This window comes from Hyperoodon ampullatus (assembly GCF_949752795.1).
Source record: "Hyperoodon ampullatus genome assembly, chromosome: 2".
NCBI classification, from domain to species: domain Eukaryota; kingdom Metazoa; phylum Chordata; class Mammalia; order Artiodactyla; family Ziphiidae; genus Hyperoodon; species Hyperoodon ampullatus.
Window position 1 is genome coordinate 173,363,064 of NC_136915.1, and position 17,715 is coordinate 173,380,778.

Here is a 17,715-nt window from a genome sequence, read left to right on the forward strand (position 1 = left end):
TGCATGCTAAATATGTTGTCATCCAACCCTCACAACAACCTGGAGTTAGATAATATGATTACCCTCATTTTATAGTCGAGGAAACTGAGGCACAGAGAAGTTAATTAAGTTGTGCGAGGTTACACAGCTAGGAAAACTAAGAATGAGGATGACAGCCTGGGCAGTTTGGCTCCAGCGTTTGTGCTCTTGGCCACTCTGCCGTATGTAATGAACTCTCATGAGAGAGGATGAAGGTACTCGTGGGTGGTACCCATGGCACACAGGACAGTCATCTACTCTGCTTGAGAGCCTTTGGGCATTTTCTCTAGGACAATGTATGCGCTTAAAATTTCTTCCTCAGCAAACCCCTCTTGTGCTGTGAGACCTTGATTCCTTCCTTGCAGGTGAAAGCATCTGCTCTCCCAATTTGTATACCCTTGGGAAGGTTAACACATCACTGAACTATTTGTTTGTAACACCTTATAGTGAATGAGCTTATCAGATGGATGGTCTTCGTGAATATCAGAAGAACTCAGCCTTGAGAAAAAAAAGAGAGTAGGGAGGGAGCAGGAAAGAAAGAATACCTCTGGAGCATGAGGGACACAGCAACAGGAGCAACAGGATGGGAGAACTGCAACTACTGGGGAGAGGGTGGGTTCTGGCAACTGGAAAGAAGATACCCAATGTAGATCTGTACAAACAAGTAGAAAGGGAGGTTGTTGGAAGGCTCTAGAAGCAAACGTCTGCACTTCTGAGTTTTCTGATGGTGGATTAGATGTCCCACCTGGTAGTTTTGTCTCATCCACTGAGTAGGATGCAAAGATTCCACAGAACAGAAAAACGAGGGCCACAGAGCTAATAAACAGCCTATAGAAAGCGGGGAAAGGAACTGGGTTTATTACAGTTTATTACAGAACTGCGGGTGAGAAAGTCGGTGATTGCAAACATCAGAATCCTCTGAGTTCATGATGGGAAATTATTGAGAAGTTAAGCCAGATGTCTTTGCTGCCAGTGATGTCAGAAAAAGAGGATACTGACTGAATCAATGAGAAGGATTTGATTAGCTGTGGAGGATTTCCAGTGATGGCTGTTGGCGTGAAGGTCTTAAACATAGGATAAATTCTCATCTAGGATTATGGAAAATGTAAGTGTGTCTCAGGGCACCAGATCAGCCTTTAAAGATCCTTCTCAGGTTTACAAATAGCATGTAAATAGTGTTCTATACTTGTTCAAGATTTTTTCTTTTTCTTTATGAGTTCTTTCTCATCCATTCATTTCAATCTCTTCCCTCACACATTAACATAAAATGACTTTTACTCGCTTTTGTAATGGTCTCTAAAATTGATCGATTCTTTAGTTATAATCATTAGTAATTATTATTCCTTTATGATAGTTCCCCCATGGTGGTGGTAGGCGGTTATTTCTTGTGATTAACTTCTAAGGATGTGCTTCAACAAAAGACTATGGGATGAGAAGTGGAAGTTATTCAATATGAATATATATAGAGAGAATATATTGAACACACATATACATAATGTAACTGTCATATGTTGAGCACTGATTATGGGTCAGGAATCATTCTAAACAATGTACACATTTCATGTTATTTAATCTTCAAACAACCCATTTTTCAAGTGAGGACCCTGGCACAGAGAGCTTATGTAAACTGCTCAAGGTTATACATTTAGTAGATAAAGGAACTGGAATTCCAATGGATGCATTCTAGCTCTGGAGCCTGTGCATTTAAACTCAATGCTATGCTGCTTCCTGAAATGGCCATAGAGAAGTTGTGTATTAAATATGGACTGGTACAGGAGTGACCCAAGATGGCTGCATAGAAAGACACTGAGCTCACCTCCTCCCACAGACATACCGAATCTACACCTACATGTAGAGCAATTCCTCCTGAGGAAGATCTGAGGGCTGATTACACAGCTACTGCACATAGAAGGACAGCATAGAAATGGGTAGGAAAGAGAGACATGTTGTATCCATGGGAACCCAATCCCCAACACAGCAACCTGCAGTAAGGAGGGATATTGCTGATGGGCCTGAGTATGAAATTGCCCACCCTGGGAAACAGCATAAAAATCAGCAGTTTAAAGGGTATCCAGACTATATAGGAAGGAATCCATTTACTAGAGCTTCTGCCAAATGGGTGTCACTCACACTGTAGTCATAAGTCCACCCAGATCCAAGGGGTGGGGACATAGACCCTACCTCTTGATGGAGGAGAGTCAAAGTCACACGGTAAGAAGAATGTATGTGATGAGAGATACTGATGTGGCCACACTCTTTTTTTCATCTTTTTTCTGATAAACTTATACAGAATAAATTCCCCTGGGAGAACCCTCTCTGTCTTTACCTTGACTTAATCTTATTCATCAACTTTCTTACCATATTTAAGCACTCCATAAATATTTGCTAAATAAATGAATAAATCATCATCATCATCACGACAAAAAAGACGGTGGGAAATATTTATTGAGAGCGTTCTATGTGCCAGGCATTAAGCAAAGCATTTATACATATTATCTTATTTAATTCTCCCAAGGGCTCTGAGAATACTAGTGTCCCTTTTTATAGATGACATCTGAGGCTGACAAAAGTTTACACAGTGTGTAAGAGGTGGGGCTGAGGTGCAAAGCCAGGATTTTACCCATCACACAACACAATTAACTTTGTTGAGATGCTGTGGGATGGGGACAGGGTGAACCAAGGTACACGTGTTTGTCTTCACCCCGGGCCTGGAGAAGAACAGCTGGTGTGCCATGGCCGAGATCTCAGTTGTAGCGTGTCTAGCTGTGGCTGCATGAGCATCACTGGCCATTCCCTCAGAGGTCCGGTGGACAATGAGTATGAATGCCCATGTCAGTTACTTCCCACTTTCTTTCCAGTCTGGGTGACTGTCCACGCCATCTCTGTGGAAACCCCAAAGGATGTTCTTCGGGCTGCTCGGGGAAAGAGTGTTACCCTTCCATGCACCTACCAAACTTCCTCTGTCAACCGAGAAGGATTTATCCAATGGGACAAGCTGCTAAGGAGTCATACGGTAAGGATCTTTAAAAAGTTGGGAGCATCATGAGTACCACCTGACCATGACCTCTTGGAGGATAAGCACTACAAAGCCATTCAATAAATGTTAGGCTGAATAAACCTCGTTAGCGCCCAGGCTGGGACGGGTGAGGAGGGAGCAGTGAATGTTGGACCCAGGGAGGGCCATATTATGCCACCTGTAGTGTGAAAGAGTCACCTTCCCCAAAACATCTTTCTGTTGGTCAGTCTCAAATGACCTAAACTGTATCATTCCTTTTGATTAGCATAGCGCTCTCCCTTGAGGCCAAATTTTGTTATAGTTTTTTCCTGTTTGGGTTCTTTTGGGGACTACGGGAAGATTTTATTTTCTATTTCAGAATAGATAGTAATCCCATGGCTTAAAAATTAAAACATCATGAAAGTGTACATTGAGAAGTCTCATTCCTATCACTGCCTCTCTTGTCCCATCTACCCAGTTTCCACACCCTAATCCTTCTATCTCCCTGTCCTCCCCAGCAAGGCTAATTTTCACTGGTACTGGTTCTTTGGGGGCAGCATTTATTCTGATTGATTGGTATCTCTGCTACAATCATTCAGTATTGTGAATATCGCTTTTGGCTAAGATTTAGCTTCTTGTGTATCCTTCCAATGATTCTTTACACCAATTCAAGAAAATGTGAATGTATATATTCACACACATGAAAATACATCTACTTTTGACCCTAGAATCCCAGTCCCCTATTCCCCTCACCAAAGGCAACCACTATTACCAGATTTGGGGATGGACTTCTATAGATGCTCCACATGTATACCATGCACACACAAACATATACATATATTTACATATATGTATATGAATATGTATGTTTATATAAACTACATGCATACTGTCCTCCACTTGGCTTTTTTTCCTCTTAATATACCTTGGAACTCTTTCCATATGTCAGTACATTTATATCTATCTCATTCGTTTTTATTTTTTTTATTTTTATTTTTTTGCGGTATGTGGGCCTCTCACTAATGTGGCCTCTCCTGTTGCGGAGCACAGGCTCCGGACACGCAGGCTCAGCGGCCATGGCTCATGGGCCCAGCCGCTCCACGGCATGTGGGATCTTTCCGGACCGGGGCATGAACCTGCGTCCCCTGCATCGGCAGGCAGACTCTCAACCACTGCGCCACCAGGGAAGCCCTCATTTAAAAAAAAAATTTGCATTAAGTATCACATTTTATGAATGCTTTATACGTACCAATGATGGACATTTGGTTTGTTCCCTATATTTTGCTGCTACAGATAATGCTGCAATAAACATCCTATATATATGTCTCTAGGTATATTTTAAATATTATTGTAATTATTTATAAATATATATTTATATATAAGATAAATTATTAAAAATGAACTTCTGGGTCAAAGGCTGTGTGAATTTAAAATTTGGATAAATAATGTCAAATTGCTTTCATTGGATGTCAGACCAATCTTCATGTTCACCAACAACAGTGTAGGCACCTATTTCTCTAACACAGAGTAGTCTTAAACTATTTGATATTTGGTAATTTGATGAGTGAAAAAGTATCTCATTATTGATCAAATTCACGTTTCTTTAACTGTAAGAAGAGGAACAGCTATTCATAATTTTTTTTTTGACCACGTGTGCAGCATGTGGGATCTTAGTTCCCCCCAGTGGGATGGAACCCATGCCCCATGCAGTGGAAGCATGGAGTCTTAGCCACTGGACTGCCAGGGAGGTCCCTATTCATAAGTTTTAAAGTGAGTTCTACCTTTAAAATGCACACATGCCTGGCATTAGATCCCCAACTACTCAGAGTGAAAGCATTTAGCTTTTTCCCTGACAGAAAAGAAAGGGGAACCCAGGACACTCAAGTCCTAGAGCAGCAGGGCTGATGAGAAAGGACAGCAACTCTTGGCCTAAGGCACCTTATTATCTGTTGCCCAAGGCACCGTGACAGGACAGAGCACATGTCCTATCTGTTTCCAGAACCCCAGGAAAAAACCTAGAGAGGGCAGCTGCTGCCTTTAGCTTGTAGAAACTGAAGACCCGTTCTTTCACCGTCACATGTATTCAGCAAACAAGATGTTAGGTCTCTGGCAGGCACACTTCTGAGTGCTGAGATAAATACTAAAGATCTTTTGTTGACTGATGGATCCCTTACTTCCTAAAGGGTTTGAGGCAATCCCCTTGAGGGCAAGCAAGGGTGCAGAGTAAGGGATTTAACCTATGCCCTCAAGGAGATTATTGTGACAGGTCCTAGCAAGGGTTGGGGGGTGACTTGGGGGAGATCCCAGGAGGGGGAAGCCTTAGGATCGCTGTGATTGGGAGGAGGATTGGGGCATGAAGAGTCCTTGGCAGAGCCAGTAGGTTAGAAAAGAACTGAGCTGGGAAAGACCAGCATCCACAGACGGGTCCACAGCCCAAGACAGGTCCTCATCTCCCACCGTGTTGCTCCTCCTCTTCTCAGCCAAGCTTCCTGAGTTATCTGCCCCTACCAGGGCTGTTGCATGTGGTTGGGCAGATTATGCACTTGGGTACCCAGCCCAGGGCGCCTGACCGCCATTAGCTTGGCAAAGGTGTGTCTGTCCAACAACTAGAGCACCTTTTCCTGATTTGCGTAAAGAGCATGCCCAGGCGTCAGACCTGACACTATGTCTCCACACTCTCTTCCCTACCCGGCCTGGTCTGCCTTCCTCCCCTAATGCTCCACCGAAATCACCAGCAGCTTCTCTTTTGTTAAATTCAGTGTGCTGATTCAGTCCTCATCTTATTTCATTTCTCCCTAGCTTTTCCAACTATCAGCCACTTTCCTATCTTGGAATCTCCCTCCCTTGGCTTTCTGGTAGCCTCGTCTTGGCTTTTGCTCGTATCTCTCTGACCTCTCTCGGACCTTTCCAAATGAAGTAACTTGGGGACTTGCCGTTTCTCTACTCATTTACCCGAGGTGGCTTCATCAAGCCCATGGCTCGATGCCATCTGCTTTGCGTATATTATCTACTTTAACTCTCACAAAAATCCTATGATACAAGTGTTATTATCATTATCTCCACATTGTAGATGAAGAAATGGAGTCATAGAGAGGTCAGCATTTTGCTCAAGGTCATAGAACTAGTAAATGGCAGAACTGAGATTTGAATTGAGGCAGTCTGATTCAGAAGTAGTGATCTTAGCTAGTACCATGTTCTGTTTGATAAATGATAAGTATATCAGTGAGTAAACAAATTCCAAAGGCGAGAGTCAAATAAATAAAGGGGGCTTGGAAGCCAAGCATGGCTACCTAGCACAATGCCTGCACATAGTAGGTGTTCAATAAATATTGGTTGACTGAATGTCTGAGAACAGACAATGAACTAAAATGGAATGGGTAAGAGGTGCCAGAGGTTACAAGAGGTGAAAGCTTCACTTACTCACAAGTGGTCCTCTGGTATGAACTGCCTACCTGCCCTGGGCTTTCAATATTTTCACTAAAAACATATAAATACATCATAAGAGGAATCCACAAATGGACACCCTGTATAGAGCTCTTTGTTCTGCAGGGTTGGTGTGTCAGTACACCTGGGCCTGGGAATGGTGGATGAGGGTAGTCAGGGCAGGCTGGAGCATCATGCCAGGGCCTTAGGCTGAAGACCAAGTGGTATTTCTTCTTCCTCACAGGAAAGGGTGCTCACCTGGACATTTTTGACCAAAACCTACATCTACGGTGAACTTTATCAGAACCGTGCCAATGTATCAAGCAACGTCGAGCAGTCAGATGCCTCCATCACCATTGACCGGTTGACCATGGATGACAACGGCACGTACGAGTGCTCCGTCTCACTGCTGTCGGACCTGGATGGTGTCTCCAAGTCACGCGTCCGCCTCTTGGTGCTGGGTGAGTGTCTCCTTCTCCTTCCTGGGGTGGTAGGAAGAGGGGCGGCGGTGAGAGGAGCGGGACACCCTGCTGGTAAGGTAAAGCCAGGGAGCAAGGCCTGACCAGGAGCTAAGACTCCTCCCCTAGCCCCATCTGTCTCAGGGGTTGGGGTGCTGCTCCTCCCCCTGGAACCAAATACTCTTCTGTCTGGGCAGACAGCTCCCCAGGGCCAAGGTCAGGGCTGATTTGGAGTGGTCCCTGGGGGTCAGCCTTGGAGATCCTGTCCCTGCTCTGTCCAGGGCTCTTTCCCTCACACCAGCTCCTTTCTTTTTCATGCCAAACTTACTAAACAGAAGAAAAGGGGAAATCCTAGATCCTACTGTAAAGACTCTCACTGCCTTGCTTTGATGCTGGGGGCCAAATAATGACTCTCTTACAGGTCAGGCATCTTTCCCTAAATTCAGCTAATCAGTAGAAGCCCTTTACACCACCATCTCCCCACCCCTCGGCTCCAGCACACCATTGATCAGGTTCTACTGCTTCTGAAATATGTCCCATGATAACATTCTTTCTACACAAATAGCTTATTATTGGAGTTTATAGTTTTGGAATAATTGAACAATCACCTACTCTTAGTATCTTCATTTTGCAGATGAGGCCAAGAGAAAGTAGACACCTAACTCAACATCAAACAGTTATTGGAAAAACTTTAGTGAGCACCCAGCCTGTGTCCACTCCAAGAAATGGCCCCCACCGTGGGAGGTAGCAATACTTTAAACCAAAGCAATGGATCATGTTTCCTTCATTTTTTTCCCCTTTACACTACATAGTGGGATTTTATTTTTAATTACAGAAGGTGGCTGCCTGGGTTTTTGAATCATTGTAGTGAGTCAAACAATAAAGCCCTGAATAAAGAATAACCATCTCCTCCTTGCACCCTCCTACTAACAAGGTGGCCAAGGCTAGTACTTGTGTGTATTCTTCCACACTCTTCTCCATGTCCTTTCAACACACACACACACTTTCTTTTTCTTTACTTTTCTTTAAAAAAAAGAGATCATATTATAAAGATTATTCTGTAACTTTTTCTTAATGTTTCATGCACATTTCTCCAGATCAATGCATACAAATCTACCTATTAATAGAATACATTCCCATGCATGGATGTACTATGATTATTCCAGTGTCCCATACTGATGAGCATTCTCAGGCTGTTTCCATTTTTTTTTTGTACCAACAATACTGACTATATATATATATACATATATATATATTCTTTCACTGTATTATATTTGTTTCTATTGGGTAGATTCTTTTTTTTTTAAGATGTTGGGGGTAGGAGTTAATTAATTAATTTATTTATTTTTGCTGTGTTTGGTCTTCGTTTCTGTGCGAGGGCTTTCTCTAGTTGTGCCAAGCAGAGGCCACTCTTCATCGCGGTGCGTGGGCCTCTGACTATCGCGGCCTCTCTTGTTGCGGAGCACAGGCTCCCGAAGCGCAGGCTCAGTAGTTGTGGCTCACGGGCCCAGCCGCTCCGCGGCATGTGGGATCCTCTCAGACTGGGGCTTGAACCCGTGTCCCCTGCATCGGCAGGTGGACTCTCAACCACTGCACCACCAGGGAAGCCCTGGATAGATTCTTAAAAGAAGGATTTCTATTGCTTAACATCATTAGGCATCAAGGAAATACAAATCTAAAAAAGTAGAATTTCTAGGTCAAGGACTATGCCTTCATTAAACGTTACTCCATACCAGCAAATTACTTTTCCCTAAAGCAACTACTACTGCCATGAGCATTATGTGACCATGTCTGTTTTCCTATATTCTTGCCAGTGCTGAATATTATCAATTTTTTTAAGTTTTGTAAATTTTGTTAATTTGCTAGGTGAAAAAAAAACCCAGTTCAGTCCAAGTCAGTATTTTAATTTAACATCCAATAAGCTTCACACCTCTCCTTAACTTTGTGCGGACCCCCTAAATCTTGGGGACCAGCAGTGGAATAAGGGCTGCGTCTTGTTATAGGTAACACAAATTCACAATCATTTATTAAGGACCTGCTATATGCCAGGCATCTCACTAAGTGCTTTATGGGTATGATCTCATTTAACCTTTGCAATACATCTATGAAAGTGGGTATTAACACTCATATTTCATAGAAGGGAACAGTGAGACTTGAGAGGTTAAATGACCACTAGAAGGTGTCCAAGCTTTGATGGAAATCAAATCCAAAGCCCTTCACCGTTCCACCCTGTAAGTTTGCCATTCCCAACCAGCAACCCTTCCAATTCGGGATGATTCCCAAACTCTTCTAGGTTTACTTCTCGGTATACTCTCTCTTTCACTCTATGGCAGATGTAGACTTGCCAGTATGTTTTATCATGTCACAGCATTAATTTGTGTTTTCCCCTTCCTGAGCCCATGCCAGCGAAAGGAGGTTGAAGGGGCAGAGCAATGCCAGCCCTGGATGTGCCCGTCGCCCTCATTTGTCCACAGGACGTACCCATCTTGGAAACATCACTCATTGAGAACTGAGATTCTCTAATTGCTCTTCCACACTGAAGGTCTCAGCTTAGGGTCTGGGACACTGAAGCCCTGCCACCCTGTGAGTGCATGGATGTTTATTTCAGGGTTTTCATGGGGAGCTCTGATGGTCTTAGAGCTTTAGGAACATCCTCCCCTAATCTCATGGACAAGGCTGACACCACCACATTTTATCATCTTATAGCATTTTTTTTTTTTTTTTTTTTTGCAGTATACGGGCCTCTTACTGTTGTGGCCTCTCCCGTTGCGGAGCACAGGCTCCGGACGCACAGGCTCAGCGGCCATGGCTCACGGGCCCAGCCGCTCCATGGCACGTGGGATCCTCCCGGACTGGGGCACGAACCTGTGTCCCCTGCATAAGCAGGCGGACTCTCAACCACTGCACCACCAGGGAAGCCCTTATAGCATTTTTACAGCTGTGTTTTAGTTGCCCCAGACTAGGTGGAGTGCCATGATGTGTTTTTCTACCGGCTCCATTGAATCAGGGGATTCTACCTATTTGTGGAGGGCTCCTTATGTCAAAATATCTAATGCACAGAAGGTTGTTAGAAAGAAGCCTATTTCTGCTCTGCTGTCCTGTTCTTATTCCCCGGCTACAACAACCTTAGTCCAAACACAAATAAACAAATAGCTGTGTTTGGTGATCCCTTGCCTCTTTAAAAAACTAATTTAAAAAAAGAAGAAGAAACAAGAAAAGAAAAACATTCACCTATATCACTGGGTTTTATATCTCTCCATGTTTTCTTCCAGATCCTATCCACATGCTTATTTATGTACGTAACTGAATTTGTAGCTTAACGACTGGCACTTTTCTCTTTTCATTCCACATCACCTAACACTTCCTGCTATCTTAGCACTTACTGTTCTTTAAGCTTCATGCCACTCCAGCAAGCGGACGCAGAGCCCCTCTGTCCCTGGACTGGGCACCCAGGCTGTTTCCAATTTAAGCTATTGTAATTAATGGTGCACCAAACCGTTTTGCGTGTGTGCATAGCGGTTAATTTTATTTGCATTAGCTCCTGGGGGAGATACTGCCCAGCCAGAAAAATGAGTAATTTTCTCCTGTTTCTCTTCTGTATTCTGCACTGCCCCGTCACCCACCCCACTCCCATCCCTCCCCTTGCCTTGATTCGCCCGCAGCTGAGTCCCTCACTTTGACCCACCTGGTCCTTCTCGGGCTAATTCTGTCTCCTTCTGGCTTCCCTTAAATAGCTCCCATTTTCTTCTGGCAGCAAGCTGGTTTCGGGAAAGGCAGCGGGAACCCACTCAGGTGCGAATATCCCGATTTCCCCTCCCCTCTCAGGGCCAGCTGCATTTTAAGAGAGGAATTAGTTAACTCGAAGGGCAAAGGCTACAAATTTAATCTGAGATTATGCAACTCGGTGAAAAGAATGTTTTGCTTCAAAAAAAAATAATTTGGTACTATATGTTAAGAAACCCAGTAAAAATCCTTTTTTTTTTTTTTTTTTTAAAGTTTTCTTTCCGAATGGCTTTGCTGCTGGGCTAATTTTCGGCAGAAGGGCTTTAATTATGTGAGTCCACCCACTCGGGCTGCGTGACCTCACAGTAAACTGGCGCGAACATGGAGCTTCCGGACCGAGGGGGAGCGCGCGCCCTCTTGGTCACCGCGGGGAAACCACCTGGCCCGGGTACCGGGGACCCGGCGCCGCCGGGCAGGATAGGTCGTCTCCCCGGCCTCTGGCGCCCCCTGACGTCTGCGGCGGGAGTTGCAGGCTGTGGAGAGACCTGGGAACCCGCAGGGTCCCCGGCTCCCTCTCTTGGCTCCGCCCTCTATAAGTATTCAGGTGGTATCTGCATTCTGTTTGGGGAGATGGGACGCACCAACTGAGAATCCGAGATCCAAAAGAGTCCCCGCGGGTCTCACACCCCCCCCGCAGCGGGTGGAAGGGCAGTCTGAACTAGATCTGTCTGATTCAAGGTCCTAGCTGTTCTTGACGGTGGGGACTGAGGCGGGGAGCTTCAGAGAGGGGTCTGAACTGAGCGAGGGCTGGGGGTGCCTAGGATGAGGTGAGCCGGGAAGGCAGTTTGGGGGCCGAGGTTAAGGGCCCTGGGAAAGGACCCTGATACATTCCTCCATAAGGTGGGTCTCTTAGGGGATGGTTGATCCCTTGTTTGCCATTATCTCTACTGCTGCCTCGGAGTGGATTAAGGGTTTGCTTTCAATAATTTTCCCTCAGCAAATGGTGGTACAAGAAAGCTAGTCTTGGGACTTCCCTGGTGGTCCAGTGGCTAAAACTCCGTGCTCCCGATACAGAGGGCCGGGGTTTGATCCCTGGTTGGGGAACTAGATCCCACAGGCCACAACCAAGTTTGCATGCCGGCAACTAGCATGGCGCAACTGAGACCCCATGCAGCCAAATAAATAAATAAATATTAAAAACAAAACAAAACAATAAAATCACTGCCTACTGGCAAATGGCAGCTATTGGCATTAAAAAAAGAAAGCTAGTCTTCGGATATGTTCAGCATGGTTTTCTGTGTTTCTCTAGGTGCTCATTTGCCCCAGTCCCTTCTCTCTCCTTTTTGGCTTGTATTACAAAGAAATCCGGTTGTGGAAAGGCTTGGCTACCAGTCATGCACATTTAGCATGACTCTGAGTCAATGTGAGACTTCGAAGGTGGTATTATATTTGTGGCCGGCTCTCTTTTTGTGGACTAAAGGCTTAGCTTCCTGGTAAAGGCATACCTGGAAACAAAGGTGACAGTTTTGATTGGTGGGGAGGGATATTGCTGTCCCTCTGGAGAGCTCAAGAGATAAAGCTTGGCTTAGCAACCCTGACCTGGTTCTGGTCTCCTCGGAAGTGATGCTCACTTTCTCTGTCCCCCAGGTGCCTGCTTCCTGGGTCAGCAGGGAGGACGGGAGGGCAACTTGTGAGAGTGGCCCGTGGGTAGCAGCCGCCCCCTTCCCAGGCTGCTTCAGTCCTGTGGGTCTGGGCCTGGATACCTGAGTCCTGTCCTTGAACGTGGGGCCTTTTAGGTTTAGGGACTGTCCGATTGGGGGTGGCAGTAGGAAATGCCTCTGATTTGCCCCACGCTCACCCCATGCCTGGCTGGCCCTCACTAAGATAGCAGGAGACGTGGGGCACACCCAGCCACCACCACCAGTGTCAGAGAGGAAATATCATGGGCTGTGGCGCTAGAGGGGAGAGATCCATCCTGGGTAGCTTCTCCTGGCAACTCTGGGCCAAACAGAGATTGGAATTCACCCTCCATGCCCAGTGACCATGCACCTGTGTAGTCTAGATTGTAGAAAGGGCAGTGCTATTTACTGGGGCAAACAAGCCATCCAAGGGGGCACATAAAGAAAGAAGCAGAGGGGACAAGCCTGCCACTGGGGAATTCTAGTAATAGTCCTCTCTACCGGGTGTCCTCCTCTTCCCACCCTCAAGGACACGACCTGAAGTCCCAGGCATACTCGATGCTTCTTGCCTCAGGGCCTTTGCACAGGCTGCTCCCTTTGCCTGGAGTGCCCTTCCCTCTCTTTCTCTGACCGCCCCCCTCCCCCAATCATGTCTACTATTGGCTTTGTGATTGGGTCAGTGTCCCTTGTCATGCCTGTCCTGTCTCAGCATCCTTGCCTCCTGCCTGGTCCTTGCTTGATTACTTGTCTGTTGCCCCCACTGGACTCCTTGAACATGAAAACTCACTCACTATGTCATCCCCATGCCCAGCAATGACAGGCATACAGTAGGTGCCTGATAGGTTTTGTAGAACAAGCCACTCTACACAGTGGTATGTTAACTAACAGTGCTGAGTGAAAGATCCTGGCTTAAGGTCTTCAGGAATTCTGGGAGATCAGGTTAGGCTTGTTAGTTGAGGGTGGTCAGTTGGTTTTGGTAACCTCCTTTCTTTCTTTCTTTTTGTCAATAAATTTTATTTTATTTGTTTATTATTTTTGGCCGCGTTGGGTCTTCATTGCTGTACATAGGCTTTCTCTAGTTGTGGTGAGCGGGGGCTACTCTTCGTTGCGGTGCGCAGGCTTCTCATTGCGGTGTCTTCTCTTGTTGTGGAGCACGGGCTCTAGGCATGCGGGCTTCAGTAGTTGTGGCTCACAGGCTCTAGAGCGCAGGCTCAGCAGTTGTGGCGCACGGGCTTAGTTGCTCCGTGGCATGTGGGATCTTCCTGGACCAGGGCTTGAACCTGTGTTCCCTGCATTGGCAGGCGGATTCTTAACCACTGCGCCACCAGGGAAGTCCCGTAACCTCCTTTCTGTGGGCTTTCCTTTTCTTGTGTCTGCTCCTTCTGGCCCCTCCATCCCCTCAGCCCTCATTCTCCACCCCACACATAACCCTGCTGCCACCAGGGGTCTCTCCTATCACCCAGTCACTTGTGGCAATTGCATTTTACCAGCAAAGCACGGGAGGATGGTAATGCTTAACTGAAGGGAACATTCCTAAGAAGTTAGCATTGAAGGGCTTCAGAGAGCGAGGCTTTCATTGAAACCAAGGGTAGGCAAACTACAGCCAAATCCAGGCTTCAGACTGTTTTATACGGCCTGTGGGCTAAGAATGGTCTCCACATTTCTCTGCCTGTAAACAAACAAGGCAGTATGTACGTTTGTGTGTGTGTTTGGGGTGGGGGGTGGCTATCACCAAGCGCCAACTAATTCATGGCTTCTCTTTGGCCCCTCCCCTACACAGTGCCGCCCTCCAAGCCAGACTGCAGCATCGAGGGAGAGACTGTGATTGGGAACAACATCCAGCTGACCTGCCAATCAAAAGAGGGCTCCCCAGCCCCCCAGTACAGCTGGAAAAGTTATGACGTCTTGCACCAGGAGCGTCAAGTCGCACCAGGTAACGGGGTCAGCAAGGAAGGCCAGCCCCAGCCCCCACCACCCACCCCAACCCCGAAGGGTGCCCCTTTTCCTCCACCCTGCATTTGGCACTGAAATATCTTGGACCATCTCTCTAAGCAGCATTTTCTCTCTCTTTTTTTTTTTTTTTTTTTTTTGCTGTACGCGGGCCTCTCACTGTTGTGGCCTCTCCCGTTGCGGAGCGCAGGCTCCGGACGCGCAGGCTCAGTGGCCATGGCTCACGGGCCCAGCCGCTCCGCGGCATGTGGGATCTTCCCGGACCGGGACATGAACCCGCGTCCCCTGCATCGGCAGGCGGACTCTCAACCACCAAGCCACCAGGGAAGCTCAGCATTTTGTCTTAATAACACCTACCTCATAGGTTGTTTTGAGAAATAATAACGTAGTAAATGTTAACTTGTTTTCTTTATTCCCCATAACTGAATTCTCTTGAGGTAGCAAGTATCAGTAACCAGTCGATGCAAAAGCACCAGGTGGGATTTTAGTGTTGATTATGATTATGTCCTAAAGTATACATTTAAGGCCTCAAGTCTAATTCTATGGCTCCACTTAAGGGTGGGGAATTTCCTATTCCCATCCCCTACCCAGGCAGGTCCATCTCAGACTCCCCTGGGGATTCCCATCCCCCAAACTCACCCCCATTTTATGGTCGCACCCAACTACAGGACCAGGTCTGCTGTAAGGGTCCCACATTATCAGGGAAGGAAATGGTAGGTTCTGCTATGGTTGTCAGGGGACCGGTTTTGTACAGGGCAGCTTGGTATTTGACCTTTTGGTCAGGAAACAAACTGAAAAAAAAAAAGAAAGGGGAAAAAAAAGAGCTGTATAAACATCCCACTGTCATTACCTTGGAGCCAAGTGATGTGGGAAAACCCCGGTGGAATCCCTGGGCCCCTGTGCACACTGGCTGCCTGGCCAGCTGCACTCACCACTCCTGAAGATCAAGAAAGACAAGGTCTGGAAGGTCCCGTTGGATTAACTTCTGGGAGGACTTTCTGTCCAGTGTGGGTGGAAAGGAAGTGGGAGGTGGAGCAGTGGATGTAGACAACGGTTCTGAGGAGATGGGACAGGACAGCGAGCCTTGCCGGGTGAATGCACAGACAGGGGCTCCGGTCAAACCAGGCTGAACTTCACCACTCTACTGTTCATTTGTTTGGGGGCAAAACAAGAACTTCTTAAAAGTAAAAAAGGAATTAGTAGAACCCACTCTATTCGATGTAAAGTAGAAGATGTATTGTGGATTTCAACAAGCTTCTGGTTTTGTTTGCGTATTTCTGGTTGGCAAGTTTTATTGAATGTGTCAAAACCACGTGGCAGCTCTCCTCTGGCCTGTGAACAGCCCAGGGACTCCAGCAATGGTCGCAGAAGGTCAGCCATGGACACTGGTTGGTCTGACCTTCCAGCAAAGTGTGTACAGGTGGGCCCAAAGCTGAGGGTTACAAGGTGGCAAATGCTGCAATAGTTTGTATCCAGTGGTGCTGGAACCCAGAGTAGGCATAAAGGGGTCAAAGAAGGTTTCTTCAAGGTGGGGGCACTTGAGCTGGCAGGAGATCATGTTGGTTAGGAGCACGGCGTGGGCTTGAATCCTGGCTCTGCCACTTGTTAGCTGTGTGACCTTGGCAAGTTACTTAACCTCTCTGTGCCTTCATTTGTACATCTATAAAAAGGGCACGAAACTAGTATTTACTTCATAGGGATGTTGTGAAGATTAAATAAAAGTACGTATAAAGTACTGAGACCAGGGCCTGGTAGAATTATTAGCTGTTATCTGGCCTGGGTCCTCAAGGATGAGTAGGCCAAGCTTGGAGAACAGCACAGGAACCACACATGTGGGAAGGATGGGAGGTAACGCCGTAAGAAAAGTGGCGATGAGAGATCGTGCAGGGCCTGTGCATCAGGCTAGGGAGGCTGGCCTCTGCCCTGTAGGAAACGGGCACCCCACTCACAGCTCTCCTGCCTCCATCAGGAAAGACTCCTCTGCTTGTTAGAAACCAAAGCTTAGTTTTTCAGTGATCCAAAAGGGGAGAAACCTGAGGGCATGAAAGTAGTTTAAAGGGAGATTCACTTAGTTACTTTGGAAAAGATTTATCTTGCCTCTAGATAAGATTTACTCAGAGTCAGAATTGGGACCTGGGAGTGACCCAGAAAAGCATGGTTTATGGTAATAACAACACAAGCTTGCATCTGGATGGTGCTGTGCGGTGGGAGTGGTTCTCAAAGCCTTTGGCTCCGCCCTGCCTCACGGGGCCCTAGAGCGTCTATTGTGTCTTCTTCTTCTGTGGGTCAGTCCAAACCCCTTTCTGACCTTTAAAGGTCCACCGTGGGCAATTTGGGGAGCAGAGGTCCTCAACCCTCCTACAGAATTCTCAACATTAGAGATTGCTTCCTTTGGCTTGGATCAGTGGAGGCAAGCCAGCAGTAAAAAGAACAGGGAATCTGGAATCAGCAAACAAGGTTTTGAGTCCCGAATTCTCCACTTTGTAGCTTAAGTCACTCACAACCTCTCTGACCCTTCCTATCTTCATGTGAAAACCTGGGACTATCATTATACTGCCTTCCCGAAAGGCTACGAAAAGAGTAAGAGGAGATCACATATGTGATGGCTCTGAACTGTCCCAGTCAGCTGAGATTCATGTACTGAAGGAGTAGTAATCTGGATATCAAGGAAGGAGGGAGGGGGGCGGGAGCACTTTAGGGGAGGATGTTCTGAAGGGTGGGCATGGGCCCTGCTCCCAGCAGCCAGGGAAGATCTTGAAGGCAGCCCGAGCTTGTTGACAAAACATGGGATCAGGGGGTGGGGTGGGGGGCAGTAAAGTTAAATCTTGTCAATTTGACATCAGTGTCTCTGGCAGACCAGGGCTTCTCTGAGGGTAAACCTCTCCCCAGCTGGAGCAGAAGGCATGTGGGAGCCCTATTGTCCTGTGCATTTCCCTCCTTGACCACAAGGTGTCGCCACTGCAGCGGAAACATTCACTGTAGCCAGATTTCAGGAACTATTGGGTCCTTTCCAAAAAGAAAAGGGGCTTGAGAGCCCCAGATCAGAATCAAAGCAGGTCTTGTGGCAATGTGTGTGCACTGGTTAATCCAAAAGTAGCTTCTAATGTCCATTGTTTGTTTTGAGAAACTGGGGCAGGATAGTGCTGACTCTGGCCTAGGGTGCCACACCCTAAACAAGGCCAGGAGCTCCAAGCTGGGCTCTGATAATTGGGAAGGTCCTGGAGGAGTCTGAGGTCTTCTGCCTTCTATCTGTCTGCAGTGTGCTGTGTACATTTAACACATAGACTGAGTTTCACGTGCTAAAATAGTGGGACTCTGATAAGAGCTATACACCCCTGAAACATTGCCCAGGGTCATAGAGCATTTCCCAGAATGCTCTTGTGTTCCTTCAAGATGCCTCTTAAAAATAGAAAAATCCAATTGGTTTACAAAATGAGACCATTAATATCGAAACCCCCTGTTGGAGATG

General features: G+C 46.6%; 1 protein-coding gene across 1 annotated transcript in view; it reads left to right on the plus strand.

Annotated features, from left to right (window-relative positions):
• Positions 1–17,715, plus strand: part of GPA33 (glycoprotein A33) — a gene marked incomplete at both ends in the record, with an annotated part of 35,776 nt that overhangs the window by 7,391 nt on the left and 10,670 nt on the right. Inside the window, 3 exons of the mRNA XM_079697663.1 lie at positions 2,877–3,031; positions 6,681–6,897; positions 14,077–14,229. Of these exons, the coding sequence (XP_079553789.1) occupies positions 2,877–3,031; positions 6,681–6,897; positions 14,077–14,229 (525 nt within the window). The remainder of the gene's footprint in view (positions 1–2,876; positions 3,032–6,680; positions 6,898–14,076; positions 14,230–17,715) is intronic.